The sequence below is a fragment of the Halictus rubicundus genome, chromosome 7 (assembly GCF_050948215.1).
Source record: "Halictus rubicundus isolate RS-2024b chromosome 7, iyHalRubi1_principal, whole genome shotgun sequence".
In the NCBI taxonomy this organism is placed as follows: Eukaryota; Metazoa; Arthropoda; class Insecta; order Hymenoptera; family Halictidae; genus Halictus; species Halictus rubicundus.
The window spans coordinates 62,629-83,832 of NC_135155.1; the positions used below are offsets into that span (position 1 = coordinate 62,629).

At 30.8% G+C, this 21,204-nt stretch overlaps 4 protein-coding genes across 5 annotated transcripts in view; 1 reads left to right on the forward strand and 3 right to left on the reverse strand.

Annotated features, from left to right (window-relative positions):
• LOC143355937 (ubiquitin-conjugating enzyme E2Q-like protein 1) overlaps positions 1-2,320 on the reverse strand; it is a 41,443-nt gene extending 39,123 nt beyond the window's left edge. For both annotated transcript variants that reach the window (XM_076791192.1, XM_076791190.1), the window contains exons 1-2: positions 1,583-2,320; positions 1,059-1,342 (exon numbers count right to left, since the gene is read on the reverse strand). In XM_076791192.1, the coding sequence (XP_076647307.1) occupies positions 1,059-1,310 (252 nt within the window). In that variant the 5' untranslated portion in view covers positions 1,311-1,342; positions 1,583-2,320. The remainder of the gene's footprint in view (positions 1-1,058; positions 1,343-1,582) is intronic.
• A 148-nt stretch (positions 2,321-2,468) lies between these two features.
• On the reverse strand, positions 2,469-3,800 carry LOC143355934 (transmembrane protein 231-like). Its single transcript, XM_076791177.1, has 5 exons — positions 3,662-3,800; positions 3,375-3,538; positions 3,165-3,287; positions 2,854-3,061; positions 2,469-2,755 (listed from the first exon to the last, which is right to left on the reverse strand). Exons 1-5 carry the CDS (start codon positions 3,798-3,800, stop codon positions 2,493-2,495), a joined length of 897 nt encoding a protein of 298 aa, XP_076647292.1. The 3' UTR covers positions 2,469-2,492.
• Positions 3,801-4,066: 266 nt separating this feature from the next.
• Positions 4,067-9,851, forward strand: LOC143355920 (centromere protein I). The gene is made up of 15 exons (XM_076791138.1): positions 4,067-4,205; positions 4,309-4,434; positions 4,509-4,658; positions 4,758-4,846; positions 4,913-5,043; positions 5,610-5,790; positions 5,870-5,982; positions 6,047-6,201; positions 6,272-6,472; positions 6,758-6,864; positions 6,965-7,156; positions 7,269-7,393; positions 7,466-7,592; positions 7,665-7,835; positions 7,938-9,851. The coding sequence occupies exons 1-15, from the start codon at positions 4,157-4,159 to the stop codon at positions 8,004-8,006; spliced, it is 1,986 nt and encodes a 661-aa protein (XP_076647253.1). The 5' UTR covers positions 4,067-4,156; the 3' UTR covers positions 8,007-9,851.
• Positions 9,852-10,156: 305 nt separating this feature from the next.
• Trf2 (TATA box binding protein-related factor 2) lies at positions 10,157-16,237 on the reverse strand. Its single transcript, XM_076791178.1, has 5 exons — positions 16,082-16,237; positions 14,867-15,160; positions 14,067-14,317; positions 13,861-13,955; positions 10,157-13,713 (listed from the first exon to the last, which is right to left on the reverse strand). Exons 2-5 carry the CDS (start codon positions 15,149-15,151, stop codon positions 13,475-13,477), a joined length of 870 nt encoding a protein of 289 aa, XP_076647293.1. The 5' UTR covers positions 15,152-15,160; positions 16,082-16,237; the 3' UTR covers positions 10,157-13,474.
• Between the last annotated feature and the right edge of the window lie 4,967 nt (positions 16,238-21,204).

The window sequence follows — 21,204 nt, forward strand, 5'->3', positions numbered from 1 at the left end:
TTCGTAGCACGCTTGTGTCGTCATCTCGTCTTGGACTCTTCCGGCATTTTCCCGCCAATAATAGTACCCTACTACTTTCGCCTTTCGCCGCAATATAAATACGTTACTGCATTGGACGCGCATGCGCGCAAAAACCAACACAATATATCATAACTGGAAGAGGGCAAGCCGGCCGCATGGCAACCGATGTAACACGACATGAATGCACCAACGCATACCAAGTCAAAATGCAGTCTTTTGTTAAAACGGCCAGCTGTGGTCGTAGCCGGACCGGACTAGTGCGCGTTTAGCCATAGTCCGACCGACCTATCCTCTTCACGCGGGTAAAGTTTCGGATTCCACCTGCAACCTTTGCAAGTTTTGGTGGAAAATGCATAGCAAATAGGGACCAAATTCTGCTCTACGCATGTTCTTGGCACCAAAATAACCGCCTTTTTCTCGCAAAGTACAATTACGAACGTTGATCAAAATTTGCTCGAAGCAGGTTTAGCTAACTGGGTAGATATGATTCAAAAGTATCTACAAGGTACAATTGGTAAAAGCATTTACTTTAGCAAATGCTCGAAACTATGTCCATTGACTTCGACACACTGTCGTAGTCGATAAAGAACAATACTAAAAATAAATATTTTTCTCCGAGTTTTCTGTCGTAGTTATTTTTTAATTATATCTACTTCACGATGTTATAAGTCGTTAGATTCGTTTTGACTTTAGCTATTACATGACGACAATGGAACTATACAGATCCATTAAAGAAAAATAGATGACCTTAAAATCTCGGAAAATACGACCTTGCATAATAATAAATGAGCTATTTAAAGTGGTCAAGTTAGATGACACACCGTGCACACAATCGTGCTAGATTTCAGCGGGCGTCATCCTACGACAAATCGTTGCACGTATAAACGAAACAACATTCATATGTAAATGTAATAACGTGGATATGGGCCCCTTCACGCTTGATTTTTCTGAGAAACTGAATTTGAGATACTTTTATCTAGACTCTCGGCAATTCAGTGGATAAGAGAAAGAGAAACACAGATATCGGAGAGCGGTACCTGAGCTGGTGTTCCACTAGATTTCTTGGACTTGAAAAAGCAAGTTCCATGACTGGAATTACCGGCAGTTGAATTCTCAGGCAGAACACCATCCGATGGTGTAACTGCATCCGGACGATGGTGTCGACTGAGGAGCCTCCTCGAAGGCGAGCTTGTCGAACTACTTGCCGCCTCTTGCTCCGCAATTTTCTCAGAAGATCGGAAGAACTTCCGGAACGCGGCCACGACCTTCTCCTTTGATCTCGTAGACATGGCTCGTGGTCGTTTTTTTTTCCACCAGTATTCTAAAATTCGAATATTCGAATCAATTTAATTAGAATTCCTGAAAATCTTAATTTCCGATAACAATCGCAATAAACCGGGACGCGACCCCTTCGACTCTCATTATTAGACATCTCACCAATACACAGAAACGTAATCATTACAAACAAAAACAGGCGAGAAAAGCTGCAGAAGGGTGAACATCGCAGCAGCATTCGCAGCTGCTTAGATGTTATGTTACTATTGTATGGCAGTATTCTCACCCTTTTCCGTGGCGTTGATCAAGATTGGTTTCGGGAAATCGGATACAGCCTCTTGCAAAACATTTTAACGTTGCTTACCACTAAAAACACTGTATTTCAAGGCATAAATAATTGATAGAAGAGCTGTTGTGTATATTAGATGCGACACTGTGCGAGGGTGCAAGAGGCGAAAGACGCGGAGATAGAACACGGCGCAGTCTCCACCCTCATTGAACTGATCGAGCGCGTAGTTCGGAAAGAGTTGCTAACTTTGTCGGCCAGGGCCATGTTATTCTTCATTATTTCGACTTTACAAAATGTCCGTTAAACATAATGGCCCGCCTTACTTTAATCGTGGACTATAGGAGTCGCCGCGACCCTATTGAAATTTATAGTGATAATTATTTAACGTATATCGACGTATCTATTTGAAGGTTTAGATAAACTTATATTATCTCATTGCGTTTTCGATAGTGCAAAGCAAAATTGATTTCCATTTGTCAGTTCGTCAAAAATGAATATTAAATAATTAGATGTGAATTAGGAAACCAAAAAAACGCTAACATAGAAATCACATTACAAAGAAGATTTCTTTTTCAGTTTTAGAGGTTTTTAAAGTTTCTCCTAGATTTATCCAATTAGTTCGACATTAAATTATTATAATAAGGTGGTTTTTTGGAAAGGAACACAGGGCTGACAAGCAACAGCGGTCCTGTTCGACCACGACGATTTAAGACACTTGATATTGATCTAGTTTATGTATCTGATATCAAGTAATACTGGATTTTGTAGCAGATTGTAACTAAGCAACCATGTCAGTGTGTCAGGGTATTGATACAAGGGTTAGAAAATTTATCTATGTGTACATAATTCTGTAGTAACTTACAATAATGAAATGAACATGTAGTTTAATTATTAGTATTTACGATAATTATTTATTCTTCCATGGAACCATAATATAACAATTCAAATATTTTCTGGAGAATAGGAAAACTAAAATATGTTTTGTTAGATAAGCAAAGACAAGAAGGCACGATAAATACTGAATCCATGCCCATTTCAATTCTTCCCATATACTAGGTTGATAATAAATTAAATGTTCCCTATACATTAATTCTCCACTGACTATTACTTTATCTTCTTTGGAGAATTTGATTCGGTTTGTCACATGTTCATTATTTATTTTGGCTGAAACTAAAAATTTAAATATACTACCATATATCTTTTTTTAATGTAAAATAGAAAAATGTATATGTATGTTAATCTCAATGGATTCAATGGATAGTACTAACACTTTTCATTGGCATTTTTTATAAGCAATTCCTCTAATGTGTAGTCAGCCATTTCTATACTGTAATTGTATAAATTGTATGAACCTTGGCTACTAAGAAGACCTTTCTGCTCTAATGTCAAATCTCCAAAAAATTGTACTTCTTGTACTTCGTCATTTAATACATGATTAAATACAGCGATTGACTCCATTGTCATATGAAATATTTGCTACAAAGAATCAACAGCATAAATACCAATATCAAAATATTATACATAAATTTATAGATTCATAGTAATATTATTATCATTACTACCTTTATAATGTTATTACCTTTAATTTAAAATTAAAGAAAAGTAGAAGTTTCAAACTCTTAATTGGTGTGTTTGTGTAAAACTGAGCCTCGAACTTTAAAATATCTTTCATTCCATCACTGTTCATGTCTATTTCTTGCACCTAAAATTTCATAGACTTCATTACTGCAAAATACATAATTGATTGATTTACATGTACCAATAAAAATAATTGCGGTAATAATAAAACCTTTATCAGTATACAGTCATCTGTAATTTTATTATTTTTATATGTTGTGAACATTGAACAAACTATGGGATTAATATTATAATCCCTGTATGCTAATAATATATACTTATAATTAAATGATATATCAGGCATCTCTGCATACACACGATTCATTAGATAAAAACCTGCAAATTATAAGCATTAATAACAAAGTAGACTGAATTAAACATTTTTCCGGAATAATTGCAGTATTCTTTGAACAGTATCAATAACAAATAAATAAACTTAAAAAAAGAAGAAGTACTCACCTCCCGCGTTAGTAATAATCAGGAATGGTGTAAGGAATGACAATATAAAGAAAAATAATACAACAAGAAAACTTAAAGAACATATTTTACTTTTATATTTATAATTGACACAGCTTGAAAATATTTCTGCAGCCGCCATATTGACGCGCTGTTTTGACACTTGGGAAAATAAAGTGGCGGGAAGATGAAGTTGAGAATAGGTTAAAATGTTTGCAATGAAGTAACCGTGAATCTTTTACAAACAACGAAGTATACTTAAGTACATATTCTTTAGTGAATTACATAAAAAAAAAGACGTCAAAAGAATATGTTGATGTAATATTTTAAATGCAATAAATGAAGTGTTAAATGCAAGAACGGACAAGAAAATATATTAAACTAGGCATTTATTATCAAAACATTAATTTTAATACAAACAATAGTACAAACAATACAAATAATAGTAGCGTATTTTATGTAAACTACAACTGTTAAAAATTCTACTGCAAATATATCATGGACGAAGAAGAGAATATTTGTATACAATTTGTACAAAAACTAAAAGGTATATAAAAATTATGGAACATTAGTTATGCGAAATAATAGAACCAATGAATAAACATTTTTTTATATGTTATATGACTCATTTCTATAATATTTTTTTATAGCAAAAGGGAAAATCTTGACTAACTTTGAAGTGTTACTTAATACATTACGAACACATGTTGTGTCAAAAGGCTTAGAGAATGAAAGCATTAATTTACTAGCAGATGCTATTATAAATACTGACTTAGGTTTGCATATTTAAGAGCATATATAAGCATTAACACTATTTTAGATAAACAGACTAAAAAAAATTATTCCACAGGTGCTACTAAATTAATAGACTTAATAAAATGTTTGGTTCCAAGGTATAAAATACCTGAACAAACATTTAAATTAATTACTACATGGTGTTTGTCGTCTCTGAATAAAATACCAATCACTGTGTCTATTATCGTTATACAATGGATAATTGGTAATATCATATATATAAATATATTTGTAACAATATGAATTATATATAAGAACTTCATCTATGAAGTTACAAATATTTAAATTATATGTATGATTTTAGGCTTATGGAACTATCAACTAATTGATAAAAAGGTTTTAAATATATATTATAGCAATTTATTTTACATAATGCTAAAGAAAGAGAAATTGGTAATTTTATTGTCTATATACTGATAAACCATTGAATACGTTGTATTTTATATAATTTTATTTTAGGAAAAACATATAGCACATCTTATTTATATATTAACAAAGCCTGAAGATATAACACGTAGAGATATCACAAGACTGATCAAGTTACATAAAAAATATTCTAAACCCCAAAAGCATATCGTTGTATTGTTATCGTAAGTAATTGTTATCATTAATGAACTAATACTCTGTTTGTACCATACAATGGTATACATATCACTTTTATTTTTGTTTGAAATTATATTTATTAAAAAATCTGTAACACAATATAATTCTACATAATTACACTATATTACACTATATTTACACTGCATTAAGTGTTTTTTTGCTATATCTTAACAACACACATAAGTGCTCTTGATTTTTTAAACTTCTCTTTATCGGTATGCTCCAATTTGCAATGAATTTTATTCTGTAATAGGAACTACAGCATACAGCAGTAGTTCAGCAGTTAATTGCTTCACTTTGTCTGTAATGTCTATTTTGTAAAGCAATAGTTTTTGGAGCAATATTAGCTATATCAGCTCTACATTGGTTGATGTTTCAATTTTTGTGCGTTTTATTTTTTCTTTTTGTGAAACAATGTCTGCTTATATACTACATTTATTCAGTTAGATTATCGTAAGCTAATAAAAAAGTCATAGTTTACTAAATGTAGATTATAGTATAAAACAGGAGTACTACACATCTTAACAAAACAATTACCTAAACTGCATTTTAGATTATTCAAATCCTATAAACCTGAACTTGTTCCTGAGAAAGTTGAGTCTGTAAATATAGAAAGTGTATGGAAACCAATTCCGGAGGAACTGCAAGTAATGCTACAAAGTGCTAAAGCTCGTGTAGAAATTCAGGAAATGCAATCTCTTCATGCAACATCATTCAATTGGAATACATTTGATGTATTTATTTGATATATAAAATACATATGAATACAGCTCATAAATATATATATATATAATATTTTTAACATATTTCTAGCTATGTAAAACGAAAAAATCTGTGATACCACTGTTACCATCTGTACGATACTTCCAAATTGGTTCTAAAATTTTCAAAGAAAAGGATACAAAATCCATTTTTGATATATCCAAGTAAGTAATCAAATTAAATGTTTTAAATCATATAATGAAACTCCTATATAATGAAATATTTTAGAATAGAAGAATTGGGAAAATCGCATTTTAGCATGGAATTGCCATGCAATGCAATATCTCTTTTAACTAATACGGCTGGATATCATCTTCTTACTTTCGCTGATTTTCATTATCAAAGTAGATTTGCCTATAACCTTTATAATACGTTAATAAGAGGTATGTATTATAGTTCCAATTTTCTTTATATTCTATAAAAGTATTCATTACGATTGTACTCTTATTTTAGCATTTATTGTGGAAAGAGAGAAATTTTCTGAAGAAGAAATTAATAAATTACTCGATATGACTGTTGAATTTTCACGTTACATGCAGCAGGGTATACTTGTTGTTGGTCGTTTTCTCGATGAATATCTTTATTTTAATACAGGAGAACATCAATCAAAGTTATTAGCCTTATTACAATGGATGACATTGGTATCTGTTAGTGGTATGTTATTATAAAAGTTATATATAGACTCCGGATTTTATGCATTTTTGATAAAAATGTGCAGGTGCAATTTAAATCAGTGAAAAGATTAAAAGACTTTAAGATTGTTAACATATTATTTTCACTGCATTAAAATTGTTAGTGAAAAATATAAATTTATGTTTGGCTCTTGTGCCTTGATGCCCAAACTTCTTATTTTACATAAAAAGATCCAGAGTCTAGTTATATACTATTTAATGTATTATAAAAGTGTAAAGGTATATTATGGAAATGCTATGTTTACAGATTTACAAAACAAAGTATTGGTACACGTGAAAAACATGTATTATGAATCCTCATTAGAAGCAAAATGTGAAATTATCAGAACATTAAGGATATTGATTACGAACTTGGTAGATAAAATAGTAAACTGTATTCTTATCTCATTATTTAATCAAACACTATTCCATATAATTTAGTGATCATTAGTAAAACTAAAACTATTTATTGTAGTTTGTTCATCAAGGATTTGAAGAGTGCCATCAAAAAAATCAGGCTCCATTTCTGAGGCAAACCTCGGTGGATAATTTGGAAGATATTATTGTTATTCTGACAGAATTTATTAAAGATCTTATCATATCTGGTTTGAATCTGTACGTTTATGATATTGTATTACTTTCAGAGGCTTTAACATTTTATGAGGAGGTATGTAATAAAATTAAGTAATAGTGTAGTTAAAAATAGATTCATGTTAGTGAACCATGCAACAAAGTAAAGTTCGATCATTACATTTTTCACTTCAATATATAATCCTCAGGTTTGTAATTTGGAAACCCGGAGTACTATATCATCATTCACATTAGCACCCCCAGCAGTAATATATGGAAGTTTCCTTACACCAAGTTGTGCAATTTTGTCAAGAATCTGTAAATTATTATTGAGGTATGTTGTCTATGAATGTCAATTTTCTTATGCTTGAGATATATTTCATTAATGTGAATTGAATTGACATAGGTATTATGAAATGAGTGTAAAATTAAAAAAGCATAAACAACAATATAAACTAAACTTGTTAAAAAGAAATATTAATGTTATATCTACATATACTCGCGATATTATGACCGCACTCTGGTATGATGAGGTATGTAGGAATAGCAATAATTAAAATCATAAAATCATTTTTTGAATACATGGAATATCTTGTAATTTTTAGGCATTCACAAAACAAAAGGATAAACGCTTTTTAAGCACTGTTTCAAAGAAAGTATTAGATGATTTGGGATACTGTGATTTAAATTATCTTTTAAATATTAGTAATCATTGTGCCATTTTACCTTATAAATGTGTATTAAGTAAAGCTGGTCTTGGGATTAACACAAAAGAGGTGGGAATTCATTTTTATGAACATGTATATGATTAATATAGCTCTTAAAAAATGTATTAAATTTTGTAATGTTTATCATTAATCGTGAAACTTCTTTTTCAGGATTTTAAAAGTATATCATTACATTATTATTCAACTATATATGAATTCCTTAATACATTCGAAACTTAATGGGAATTGTAATTGGTGAAAAAACAAATATAAATTTCAAAATATTTGCTAAGTGTAATGGAAATTTTAGCAACTTATAATACATGATCATTTAAAGTGTGATATTAAATGATCTGCAATATTATATCTTTGTAAACGGACACTACTTTTAGCACTTTTTATAATCTCATCAATAAAAACATATTGCTGGTATGTTATAATTCTCTCAGTACCATAAGCAACTGTCATAAATAAAGTTAATTTGTATTTGTAAACATAAAATAAATAAAGTGATCAAAGTTTGTACCCCATCTTGTGTAATAATCAAGTCATATAATATATTTTAATTTATAATGTTTACAATAAATAAAATATATACATGAGATATGTATACTCAGATTAATTGTTACATTTTATTTTTTTTCGATTTACATACAAATTTCCATTTACAATTCATTTAACAGTCTTTAATACATATTTACCTAACAAAAATTATACATAAATTATTATGAATACCTTGGACTCCTACCTTACAAACTATATAGCTTTTTTTACAAGTTTTTCAGTTTATTTTAATGACGTCGTACATTGAGAAATTTTATTCATTGGACACATTGCAGTAGATTGACTATCATCAATTGCTTTTTTGGATTTCTATATATTTCTTAAGAAAAATGATTCGATAGTATACATTCATTTTATAGTAAGATTGTTTCAAGATAGCGAGTGTGAACATCTCCTGGTTTTCAAATTTGTAGCGTTACATCAAAAGTACTTAAATACACATTGCTTCTAAATGAGGCCATATATTAATGCAATGTTTTTAAATGCTAAGCACATCGTACAGCTATCTTAATTTACCATTATGCAACATATATAATATTTATTACTCTATTACTATTATTAATATATGTGTAGAATAAAGTGAATTAGATATAAATAAAACGAGACAATGTGTTTGTTCGAAAAGTTAAATAAAAACTGGAAACCACAATTTTACTGAATACTTCTCTAAATTTTTAGAATACAGATCCATGACAATAGTATTTTTGAAATATTATTATTTCAAGAGTTCAATTATTCAATTATACTTTGCATAGAATACGAATAAGGAGATTATGTTAAATTACTAAATTAAAGAAACATAATTTATTACAAATACTGACATAAATAAAATATGTTATCTTATTATTTAATTGATGTCACATGATACTGATGCATTTTACTACATTGTTTTTTCCTCGTATATTATTATACTCATAAAAAGCAACTTAACATTGAAAGAAGTCTTCGAGTATGATCTTATAACATCAAGGTGTTAATCATCAATAAAAATTAATAATTTCTTTTGCTTTTTGTTTAACAAAACAGAACATATTATCATATACTTTTAATTTGTATAGATTATCTGAATCTGAATTTGTTTTATATATTGTATTATTTAAAGATTTTTACAGATATAAGAATACACTTATGCTATTTATATATACATAAAAATGTGCCTATTAATAAAGTATACTATGAAATTGTATTTTACTATTCATCCATTATTCATTTGTTATTACTATGACTGTAAATTACATAAAAGAGTTGACAGAGAATGTTCACCTCTCTACCAAAATTGCCAACAAATTAATTTTTCTAACAGTGTAGAAGATTACTTCCAATTCTGAAGAAATCTAAGTACTTTCTTTTACTGTACAAGCACTGTCTGGAATCGCATCTAAAATGTGATCAATCTTGAGCAATGTATTCATGTTACCTATACTATTTTTAATCGTAACATGGTTTTATAAACTGTCTTTGGTGTATACATATTTTCAGACTAGAGAGTAGTAGTGTTACAAGGCCTGGAATGTGAAATTCTATTTAGAAGCACATAAACACTTTCGTTTCTCTGTTAGAATAATTGTAGAAATTCGATCAAAATAAATAGTATACTCGACACAAAAGTAAAATTGATTCTATTAATTGTAGGCAATTTCAAACATACACAAAGAAATATTGAAAGTTTTTGGTGAAGTTCTGTGAAGACGCACGTTTGCTGCATTGCTTGATGCTTATGTTGTATCCATGAGGTATAGATATTATAAGGATTAGCATTAATTATAAGGACAGTGGATAAATTATGACATGTTGTTAAAAAAAATCCATTTCATAGACAGAAGATGTTACATTAAGAAACTATATAGAATGGTACTATTTTATTGTCATGAATTTGAAAAATCATTGAAATCAATGAGTTTAATTAAACTATTGAAGAAATGTACAAAATAGATAGCATTAGTCATAATCTGATTGGCAGTTATACATACAATCATAATAAACAGTGGCATTGCTAAAACTTAATCTAAATTACGTATAATACTACTAAGATCATTGCAGTTCCATGTTGACACTAAGTTGAATTTGAATACAAATTCATCTGTAATTCTTCCTAGACCTTTCATTTATAACGTTTAAATAAAACGTGGTTCGCATAGACTTATTTAAAGACAATAATAATAAACGGCACAATGATAATGCAGGAATTTCCATTTTTTATGTTCATTATTGCATTTAAAAAAACTAGTAACACTGGCAGTTATGATGATGGAAAAATCTATAAAGAAATATATGCAGAAATAAACTATGTTTACCTGAAAGCTATCAAAGAAGCAGATTTTAATTTAAGGTCTATATATGAAAATAATATGATTCCTAATCGTGATAACAGTATTCTTTATTCTATATAAAAAGTAAACATTCCTGTACTTCATGCATACAATCGTACAGCAACAGTAAGTAATATATTCATGAATTAACAGCTATCACAATGTTCATTTTTCGTAACACAGTAACACAATGAAGAAATATTTTTCACAGTATGTAAAATGAACAGTGTGCGTTATTATTACAAAGGATTTGTATGATATGATCTACATAATGTATTAAAATTATTGATTACTAAATTTTTTAATATTATTATTGAAGAAAGTCGTTTTGCAAAAAGTAAATCATTAACGGTTCCTCTAATTTATTCTCCCAAACCAAACTGAAATTCTGCAATTAATTAAATAGAATACTGCAATAACCCATTTATTTCAAAAGTGTCACTTCAAACATTTACTTTATGTTTTCATAATGAAGTGTAGCTAAGAAGCGTGAATAGTTGTTTTATCAATAAACAATTTAAAAGACATAATTTCTATTCCAAAATTGTACATTTGACATTTGTTTAAAGAAAATATAAGTATAAAATACAGAAAATTAATAAAAAAGAAATTGTCACATTATTACATCATAAATTAAATGTAATTCATATTTAATATAATTGATTGAAACGATCATTCCTTTATTGTATCTCAAACCGATGATATTTTATTCCAAAGTGTATGGAACATTACTGTAGTTAATTACATGTTGTACAATTTCGAACCATTTCCAAAAAGTTATACAAAAACTAAACTAGATTAAATAAAACTGAATAAACTTTAAGTGATTAGACAATCATTCTCGCATTATTTCAATTCCCAATATGGCATGATTTTAATTTCTATGTTAAATTTGCTATATTTTAGACTTAATGTCACGTGTTTGTTCAAACTCAAGTCTTTTTAATTTTTGCATTGAATAGGTATATTATAGGCAGTGACTATAGCTTCTTCATAAAAAAGAGTTGTGTAGTATAACATATAAATAATAAATTATAGAAACTTATGAAAAATTCAATTAAGCTCAGTGTACGAATATTCTCTTGTATGGCACGAGGTACAGATTAATTTTTATTATATTATATCGAAAAGTATTGCCAATACATTTTCACACACACACACGCATACTTTTGATACGAAAAGGAATCATAAATCATGTTTATGTAACAATTGTAAAGTACGCATTTTGTTTACTAATTTTTAAGAAATATACAACTGACTGCGTACCAGTGTAGATGTTTGAATAGTTGTATTTATCGGTATGTCTTACGGAAGTCCGTACTATTGTACCTAAATAATTAAAAAATAATCAAAGAATGATTCTCTCTTAGATTATACGAATTTCGCGTCACATATATCCGCAATTTATAATATTAAACAGAACTTAAAAATAATTCTATGTCAGTCAAGCTTCTCGTATGTAAAACATATTAAATTTTAATCATTGAATACTTCAATAAAGTCAATAAGAAGAGAGAAGGAATATATAGTATAACAGTGCTTTGCAATCTATAATATAAAATGATATCGAAGATGATATGATTCAAATGCACTTATCGCCATAAGGATACTGCAAGTGACAAATAAATAAAAGCTTACATGTAAATGATTAATATAGGAAACGATAGGTAATATTGTATATGACTTTATTCTATTTTATTCTCTAAACTTCTGTTGCGATTCTCAAAACATAAGTAGAATGAAAAATGGTTTTGACTAAAACTTATAACTCATTTCGAGAAGTTCTTTTTTCAACAACAGAAACGAGAGATTGAATAGACAAAATATTTCCAACTAAAATTTGTTTTTATACGAATATATTAGAATAAATAATGAGACCAAATCATAGGACACTGTATTTAGACCTGTGTAATTTTCAGATGATTACTAGTTAAATTTAATATCAATTTTATGTATCTTCTGTAGAAGATCAAATTTTAAATTATTTGCATTGTTTCCAATATAATGTAACTTAAAATAATGTCCGTGAAATATTCTCACATCCACTGAAACGTGTCATTGTAGTACAAAAGTTAATAATTATAATGAACAAAATTTTCAGCTTCTTCGATGCCACTTTGATCACTTTGCCTCAAATTTTGAACATCCATCTTTGGCACAGTATGTTAATTAAGCAAAAATAGATTACATCTATGAGTAGAAAGAAGTAACACAAAAGACAGTAAGAATGTACACGCTTTTGATTGCCACCACAATACTTCAGTATATAATCATATCGATTACATATAATCAAGAACTTTAGCAGCATGTACTTTTTTTTTACCTAAATTATAAAGGAGTATACTTACAAACAAGTCCGCTGTAGAACTGTTTTTAATCACTTAAATGTACTAAGTTTTGTCACAGAAAAAAAAATGAGGAAAAAGAAAACGTTTGAAACAAATATTCGAAAATTGTTCGCTAAACAAAACGATTATGTATATAACATTGTTGTATGTAACATATTTAATATTTATATGTACATAGATGCATATATGCATACATAAATGTATCTATGTACATATACATACTATTAAAGAAAGTATATTACTACAATATTGTTTCGACAATGGTATTCAGTTCGATTCAATATTAATGTAACCATAATTAAATCACGCATGCGTGGATATTTGTTTCTGGCACTCACACATTGTCTTTTCACTAAGAGAAAACGAATGCTTCACTTCACTCTTTATGATTTTCAACACTTTTGTACACAGAGAAGTGCGTATCTATTTTTCAAAGAACAAGATATAACAGTTCCACAATTAACAAAAGGGCGGCAAAAGAAACAGATCAGTCCCAACTGGCATCGCTCTCAGCTCCTTCACCTTCATCTTCTTCATCCGAAAATATGGTGTCATATACATAATCTGGGTCATGTAGGAACTCGTCATGATTTCTTTTGTTTAGACCAGTTCTACGCTTCTTTGTTGCCACTGCAAGTTCATCTTCTGCTGTCCTTTCTTTACGAAATTCATACACTAATGGATAGATGTATTCGATTGCTGCCTGAACAGCAGCAACATTAGGAGCTGTAATATCCATTAATATGTTATATGTTCAATAGAAACGGATTTAAGTAGGAGCAAATTTAAAAGGAAAAGTAAATCGAATATATTCAAATTTAATGTCTTTTACTTTTTAGTCAATATCAATTTGGAATAAACAATAATACAAACCAGTTACAGTAACACTGCCTGTAGAAAATATCTTCAGAGTAGCTTTTGGTTCTTTTAATTTGTATGTAACACCAGGATGCAATTCTGGTTCGTAACTGTACAGAATAAACATTGTTAATAAATACTAATAAAGTATAGTACTATGAGCAACTATGAATGATAACCATTTCTTTTCTGATATTGTCATATAAATTAACCACACTTACTCTGCATTTTCCTTGTGATACAATGAAAATGATGTTATCTTGATTGCAAATGGCATACAACATGTACCTAACACATTAACCACCCTATAATTGTTAAATCGCACTTTGAATCCAAGTTTCTGTAATGAACGAGCAAATCTTCTTGCTGCTATCTTTGCTTGAACTTCACTGGTTGCACCAGTGCACGTTACTTTACCAGAAGACCATATAGAAGCAGTAGTATAAGGTCTTCTTAATTTCATTGTTATCATCTATAACAGTGCATACATATGCAAAGAATAACTACTACTGAATATCACAGCAATAAACACAAATTAAATGTAGATTATTTCATCACATTTTATAAATAATATCCTTTTTAGATTTTAGTTAACCTATGATTTGAAACATTCAATTGAAAATTAACATCACTACTCAATGTAGTAAATGTATTTAAACTATTTAAATTATTGTACAATATTGAAGAGTTTTATGATTTAATAATGAAAACAAATTCAAGGGCATCCGATTTTATTCATTTTTAAAAAATCACAATTCCTTATTATTAGTTATAAAAAATGAAGAATGTTATACTAACAGTTACTTTTAACTTCTTTTATAATCTCTAATGAAACATTGTCATTCAATTTCATTTCTACTTCATAACATATCATTTTTCATAAAAAAAACCTTGAAATATAGATTAAGAATACATTGAACTTATATTGCTAAAATCCATTTACATAATTGACACCATCACATTACTAAACATATTACCTAAATTCTTTGTTACAAGAAAGCAAGATTACTTTGAAACATACCCCATTTTCCCTTCTATACTCCACATTAGATCCATTAAGCGCAATTTCTCGTAAATTTAAATGACACCTAACACTGAAGCTGCAGACTACATTATTAATAACAATATCCAGTTCACGAGGCTCTTGTTCAGGAGGATCCATGTAAGGTTGAATTTGCCCATCAAACAGTCTTTCATCTTTCTCTTCTTTACATATACCTGTATTATCTAAATTATTTACACCTTCTACATGATTTATTGTGTTCGTTAGAGGTTTCATGCCATTCTTTTGAATAGCAGTTGCCATAATATATACCTGAAAACATAAAAGTGTTGCTTCTATTATTTTTATATATTATAGAGTACATTTAACTATTTCTTAGAAATGAAATCACATATTATTTTTCTTATTTTTCATAATATAAATTTAACCTTTCACAGAAGGACTTCTTAATTCTTATATGTATGTTTGTTTTCATTTCAATTAAATTTTCAATTGAATTTAAGCAACACTTCTTTTTTAGAAGTAATTACTATTATTAATTATGAATAAATCTCTTGTATTCAATATAAATAAATCTATTGTTATTATTCGATAATTAATTAATCTAAATACTAAATAATAAACGAATTTTTAAGTTTTTTTTACTATCAGTCGTTATTTTAATATTATAAATACATTAAAAAATTATAAATTTGTAAAGCTATATAGAAAACAATGTTTGAAAAAATATTATCAATGGAAACTAATAATGAAGAGATAGAAACTGAAACTTTTTATTTCTCCAAATAACAAAAAAATTCATGAAACATCGTTTTATTACATGGTCGTAACGAAATCATTGAAATTATTCGATTATAAAGTTTGCATGTTGCATGAAATAACTAGTAATTCGATCGATATCATTAATTTACAGAAATAATGAGCTTCTGTGCGCTAAATCAAACTAATATGTACTAAACTAGTTTTGTAGCTAATGCATCGTGGAAATAAGAAAACATTTTCAAGAAATTATAATTTATAAATGCACCCTCGTATACAATGCCAATGACGAGGGAACATTTTTGTACAGATTACAATACATCCGGAACATTCTGTGTAATACGAGGTGAGATGACAGTAGTAAAAGATGAAATGCACGATTGCTGTATCGTTGAGTATTAAATGCCAGAGATATTAAATGAAAAGGTTAAGATTTTGAAGAATGTCGGTAAAAAGAAAGGAAGGTGTACTCACGTGTGACTATGATGTGTGCTTCAGTTATGTTTTAATTAATGATAACTTCTTTGTTGACAAGTATTAGGAGAACACAAAGTTAGCTCAATAACCAGTGCCATTGTTTTCGGCCATCTTCACTAGACTGGCTACTAATCCGAGTCACGGACGTGACAATGATACATAAATGGGAATACTCATTGATGAAATGCGAATCATTGCACTTCTCATTTACAATTTCAATTAACCATATTTCACATATATACTTTCTCTTATAAAAGATTAATTTCATAATGTCAAATTATATTATATTACATCAAAATATGTTGATAATTTTATGTGAACTTATATCTATGAACATATATGTTTGTATAAAATACATCTAAATTGTATTTTGTAATGACATAAATTTTCCTAACTGTTTCGATTGTCCTAATGAAAGCAACAATAAAAATATTTTAAGCGTTTTGTTAGCATCGCATAGACTCCTCTATATAGTGAGAAAAAGATTTATTTTCATTATATCCACGTGGGTAAGAAGTAATGTTATTTGGCAATAGAGTTCAACTACCTATGCTTTGCGTATGATCACAGGCAAAATTATATATACAGAAGCAGACAAAAGCTTCTTACACAGACGAAACTCCTATCGAAATCTTTAATGTTTATAGTACCTAAGTTTAGTAACCTTGATAACATCTATCAGAGATGAGATGAGAGCTCTCACGCCCGGGCTTTTTGTGCAACCATATTGTGCTGCCCGATGACCTAAATTTAGTCTGGATCCGATCCTACACCCACGGTAGAGGGGCTCCACGTATAGCCTGGATGAGATTTCACATCCACGTTTAGCATGGAACAGACCCACGCCACCGACGAGATATACAGGGTAGCCCACATAACTCTGAACAGCTCAATATCTCGAAAACTGTGCCATCGATTTTAAAGTTCTTAGTCTTAAATTACATGGAACTGAAGGGCTTTTCTGACTACATAAACGTGAAGTGGCCTCCCTTCCCCTTTAACGGGGGAGGGGAGGTACCTTTGTAATTTTAAATGGAACCCCCTATAAAATGTTACGTATTTAGATTCTACCGGAAAAAACAAGTCAATTTTGTCTGAAACATTTTTTTGTCAGATATTTCCATGATGAGATATAACAGTTTGAAGTTTCGAGTTGTAGGAACTTGAAGCGCTCGGAAATAGCGTTATGGAATTATACGCGCTTGAGTCCTTTGCTTATTCATGAAGAAACACAAACAATAATATTTACAATTCTTGAGTTTGACTCACTTATCTATGAAAACGTTTTCTGTTTAGAGCTGTTATTCAAGCAGTAACATTGTGATTATGGCTAGTTTTGACACAGAAGTGAATATGTTATTAACGTTAGGTGAATGCCAAAAAAATTATCGGCGTGCAGCAGTGATGTTTTTTGAACGTTATGGGATCAAAAAATGTTATGCAACATTTCATAATTTAGAAAAGCAGCTTCGCGAGCACGGTGAATTGTATAAAAAAAACTCGCAATAAACCTAAAGCTGTCACTAATGAAAATAATAGTGCCAGTATTCTTGCTGCAATTACATTAAATCCTCATATTAGTCAACGTACACTTGCACAAACATCACATATTAGTCGTTCATCAATTCAACGAATTTTGAAACGGCAAAAGTATCATCCATATCACATGGTTTTATCACAAGAGCTTTCGATAGCAGATTACGATCACCGCGTAAGATTTTGTGAGTGGCTGCAGGGTGTTGTGGAAAACGACTTTTTGTGCAAAATACTTTTTTCCGATGAGGCCACTTTTATGAATTCAGGGCATGTAAATAGACATAATCTGCATTATTGGGCCGTGGAAAACCCAAATTGGATGCGATGTGTTCCCTTTCAACATCGATGGTCTTTAAATGTTTGGTGTGGCCTAATAGGAGATTTTGTGATTGGACCTTATTTTTTTCAAGAAACTGTAACATCTGCAAGTTATTGTGATTTCTTAAAAAATCATTTGCCTGCGCTTTTGGAAGATGTGCCACTGCACGTTAGAAGAGAAATGTGGTTCCAACAAGACAGCGCTCCTCCACATTTTGCAATCATCATCAGGCAATTTTTGAACGAAAAATTTGGGAACAAATGGATAAGTCGTGGGGGACCTCGTCAATGGCCTCCTCGATCCCCCGATCTAACACCATTAGATTTTTTCTTATGGGGATATGTAAAGGACAAAGTTATGTTTGAACCACCGACGACAAAAGAGGATATGAAACAAAGAATACGTGACGCTTGCGCTTCAGTGACTCCCGAAATGTTAAAAAATGTTAGAACAACTTTCATGTTTCGAGTAAATAAATGTTACAAGCCCGTGGTGGACATTTTGAACATTTAATTTAAAGTACATTTTATTTCTTCACGAATAAGCAAAGGACTCAAGCGCGTATAATTCCATAACGCTATTTCCGAGCGCTTCAAGTTCCTACAACTCGAAACTTCAAACTGTTATATCTCATCATGGAAGTATCTGGCAAAAAAATGTTTCAGACAAAATTGACTTGTTTTTTCCTGTAAAATCTAAATATGTAACATGTTATAGGGGGTTCCATTTAAAATTACAAAGGTAGCTCCCCTCCCCCGTTAAAGGGGAAGGGAGGCCACTTCACGTTTATGTAGTCAGAAAGGCCCTTCAGTTCCATGCAATTTAAGACTAAGAACTTTAAAATCGATGGCATAGTTTTCGAGCTATTCAGAGTTATGTGGGCCACCCTGTATATAAAGACTGCCAGCCCCCGTGTTAAACTGCGAGTCTCAAAGTGGGTCCCAGCCACTGATATATATATATATATATATATATACCAGAGAGGAATCTGGTGATAGGAAGCAGAGAGGATAGGAGAGTGCTCACGCCCGGGTTTTCGGCGTTCCCGATATAGTGCTGACATCTGCTCAGCCTTAGCATGGCACAGAACCGTGTCGTCTTTCCTAGAACAGAACCGGTCAGTCTTTCCTGGAACAGAACCGGTCAGTCTTTTAGCATGGCACAGAACCGGTCAGTCTTTTAGCATGGCACAGAACCGGTCAGTCTTTTAGCATAAAACTGAACGCACATTATTTTTTTAACCAGGATTAGAACGTACAGCTTAATTGTTTTATGTGAAATATGTAACTAACATGTAAATCTTGTGTACAAAATCTCTAATTAATATAAATTAAGAATAATATTAATTGTAATGATACGTATTTTATTTTTTTCCAATTTTGTAGTTGCAAACTCTAGTTGTAAAAAATGGAAAACCCGGAAAAATTCGAACAAATACAGATCTCATATCGAAGTTTAAAAGCGACCAACCTGAATATTAATCTAATAATGAGCTATTGTCATCAACACTATCTTAAATTTTTTCATATATTTAGCTACTGTTATTATTAATTAAAAAAAATTTTCTTTCATGAATAAATATTTTTTCCACCTCAGCACCATAAGATTTTTACTAGATGACTTTAAAAACACATTAGAACTATTTTTAAATAATTTTACTCGAAAACATTCTAGTTTGCTCTTTATTTCACCGTTCTACTAATTTTTTATGGGCTGCATTGCACTCTTTTACAACTCAATACCAGGGTACCATCCATATTCAAGGAAGAACAATTTTTTGCGACGATCATTGAAAAAACAAAAGTGTTTCCTTCATTTTAGTCCTTTAGTGCGTTGGTGACGTAGCGCCCAGCACACCTACCTGTGTTCTGTGTCACATCTGGAGTTTTATGGTACGCTAACTCGCAAGCCAGACCATACAAGCGAATGCATCCACAACTTCTAGAGACCTGCCTCCAAAACTAATTAAAGGAAGGCTAGACATGCAGTGTGTACTAAACTCCTCAAAAGAGGCGGATTCCAGTCGCTCGTGTTATAAACCTCATTCGATACTTCATCGAAAGGGTGATCTTACATATTTCTGTAACAGTTCCAAGTGCATGCACTTTGTTCATGATACACTCTTTGTAATTATTAAATTCAATTAAATATTAAGTAAATCTTTCACGGTGCTAACGGCCCTCGCAGAGATGGGCATTATTTGGGATAAAAAATTATTTAAATAAAAATTCGAATAAAAGATACTTTATCTTTATTTGTTATTTGAAGGTTCGAATAAAAAAAAGCATCTTTATTGGACGAGTGTCGAATAAATAATTTTATTAGATGAGAATTTATCCGACGAATAAAAATACTTTTTTATATTCGAAGCTTCAAATTAAATTTTAATTTTTTATCTGTACTGTTATTCGGAGGCTACGACTAGTTCTTCCGAATTTCGAATAATTTTCGTCAGCTTGATTAAGCGGCTTCGAGCCCCGTCGGCCCAGGCCCAGAAGCTCGTGCCACCTCGGTCGCCCAGCGGTGCAATAGGGTCTCTTTATACTTGCCGGGACCGGAGGGTTTTACGTAGGGACTATAGGTCCAAATGCCGTGTTACCGATTATCTGTCGTAAAACGGGCGCCGCCGTCCCGGCGTTAGAGCGATCCCACCGGCCGCCGTTGCCCGTCGGCCGAGCAAGCGGCTGATCATTACCAGATGGCCTTTCGAGACCGCGTTGACAGTTCCCTGCTGTGCGTGGCACAAAAAAAAAAAAGGTTTCTCGGGGCTCTACAGCTCCTTAGGTAAACTATCGGTATCCCTCCTCTACAACATTATGGAAATAGGAACCGTACCTGCCTCTTCGTGAAACAGCATCACACATCCTTATATATTAACCTAAATTGTACATATATTGTAAAAACGAGAATAGTTGTTTTTTTTTAAGGAAGTATCCACGTTAGGAAGGGGATCATGCCTTGTGAATTCGATCATTTTTGGGGGACTATGTCTCGAATTTTGATGACATTGAAATATGTTGTGGTCCAAGTGAAAGTGGAAGAAATCCTCAGGACTCAATCACATGATAATTTGTAGAATAAGAAGAATTAATTCCACATAAATTGCATCGTTTTGTCTTACGACACGAAAAAATGTATATGGAAAACTTCTGAATTGTTGTCCATAATGACCTACAGATGATTAGATGCAAGGTTCCCAGGCAGGAATGCGATGGCGTATCTATATCTTGTCCAATGAGACGAGACAGTAGACGTTAACATAGGC

Bases quoted from the DNA above. Each gene is read 5' to 3' on its own strand.
- LOC143355934 (XM_076791177.1), bottom strand. From the start codon at position 3,800: ATGGCGGCTGCAGAAATATTTTCAAGCTGTGTCAATTATAAATATAAA. The intron at 3,062-3,164 runs GTAATAACATTA...GATTCTTTGTAG, and splicing joins TCTTTAATTTTAAATTAAAG to CAAATATTTCATATGACAAT. The intron at 2,756-2,853 runs GTTAGTACTATC...TTAAATTTTTAG, and splicing joins AAAAAATGCCAATGAAAAGT to TTTCAGCCAAAATAAATAAT.
- LOC143355920 (XM_076791138.1), top strand. From the start codon at position 4,157: ATGGACGAAGAAGAGAATATTTGTATACAATTTGTACAAAAACTAAAA. The intron at 4,659-4,757 runs GTAATATCATAT...GTATGATTTTAG, and splicing joins CGTTATACAATGGATAATTG to GCTTATGGAACTATCAACTA. The intron at 5,791-5,869 runs GTATTTATTTGA...ACATATTTCTAG, and splicing joins TCAATTGGAATACATTTGAT to CTATGTAAAACGAAAAAATC.
- Trf2 (XM_076791178.1), bottom strand. From the start codon at position 15,151: ATGGCAACTGCTATTCAAAAGAATGGCATGAAACCTCTAACGAACACA. The intron at 14,318-14,866 runs GTATGTTTCAAA...GCACTGTTATAG, and splicing joins AGTATAGAAGGGAAAATGGG to ATGATAACAATGAAATTAAG. The intron at 13,714-13,860 runs GTTTGTATTATT...TGGATATTACAG, and splicing joins AGGCAGTGTTACTGTAACTG to CTCCTAATGTTGCTGCTGTT.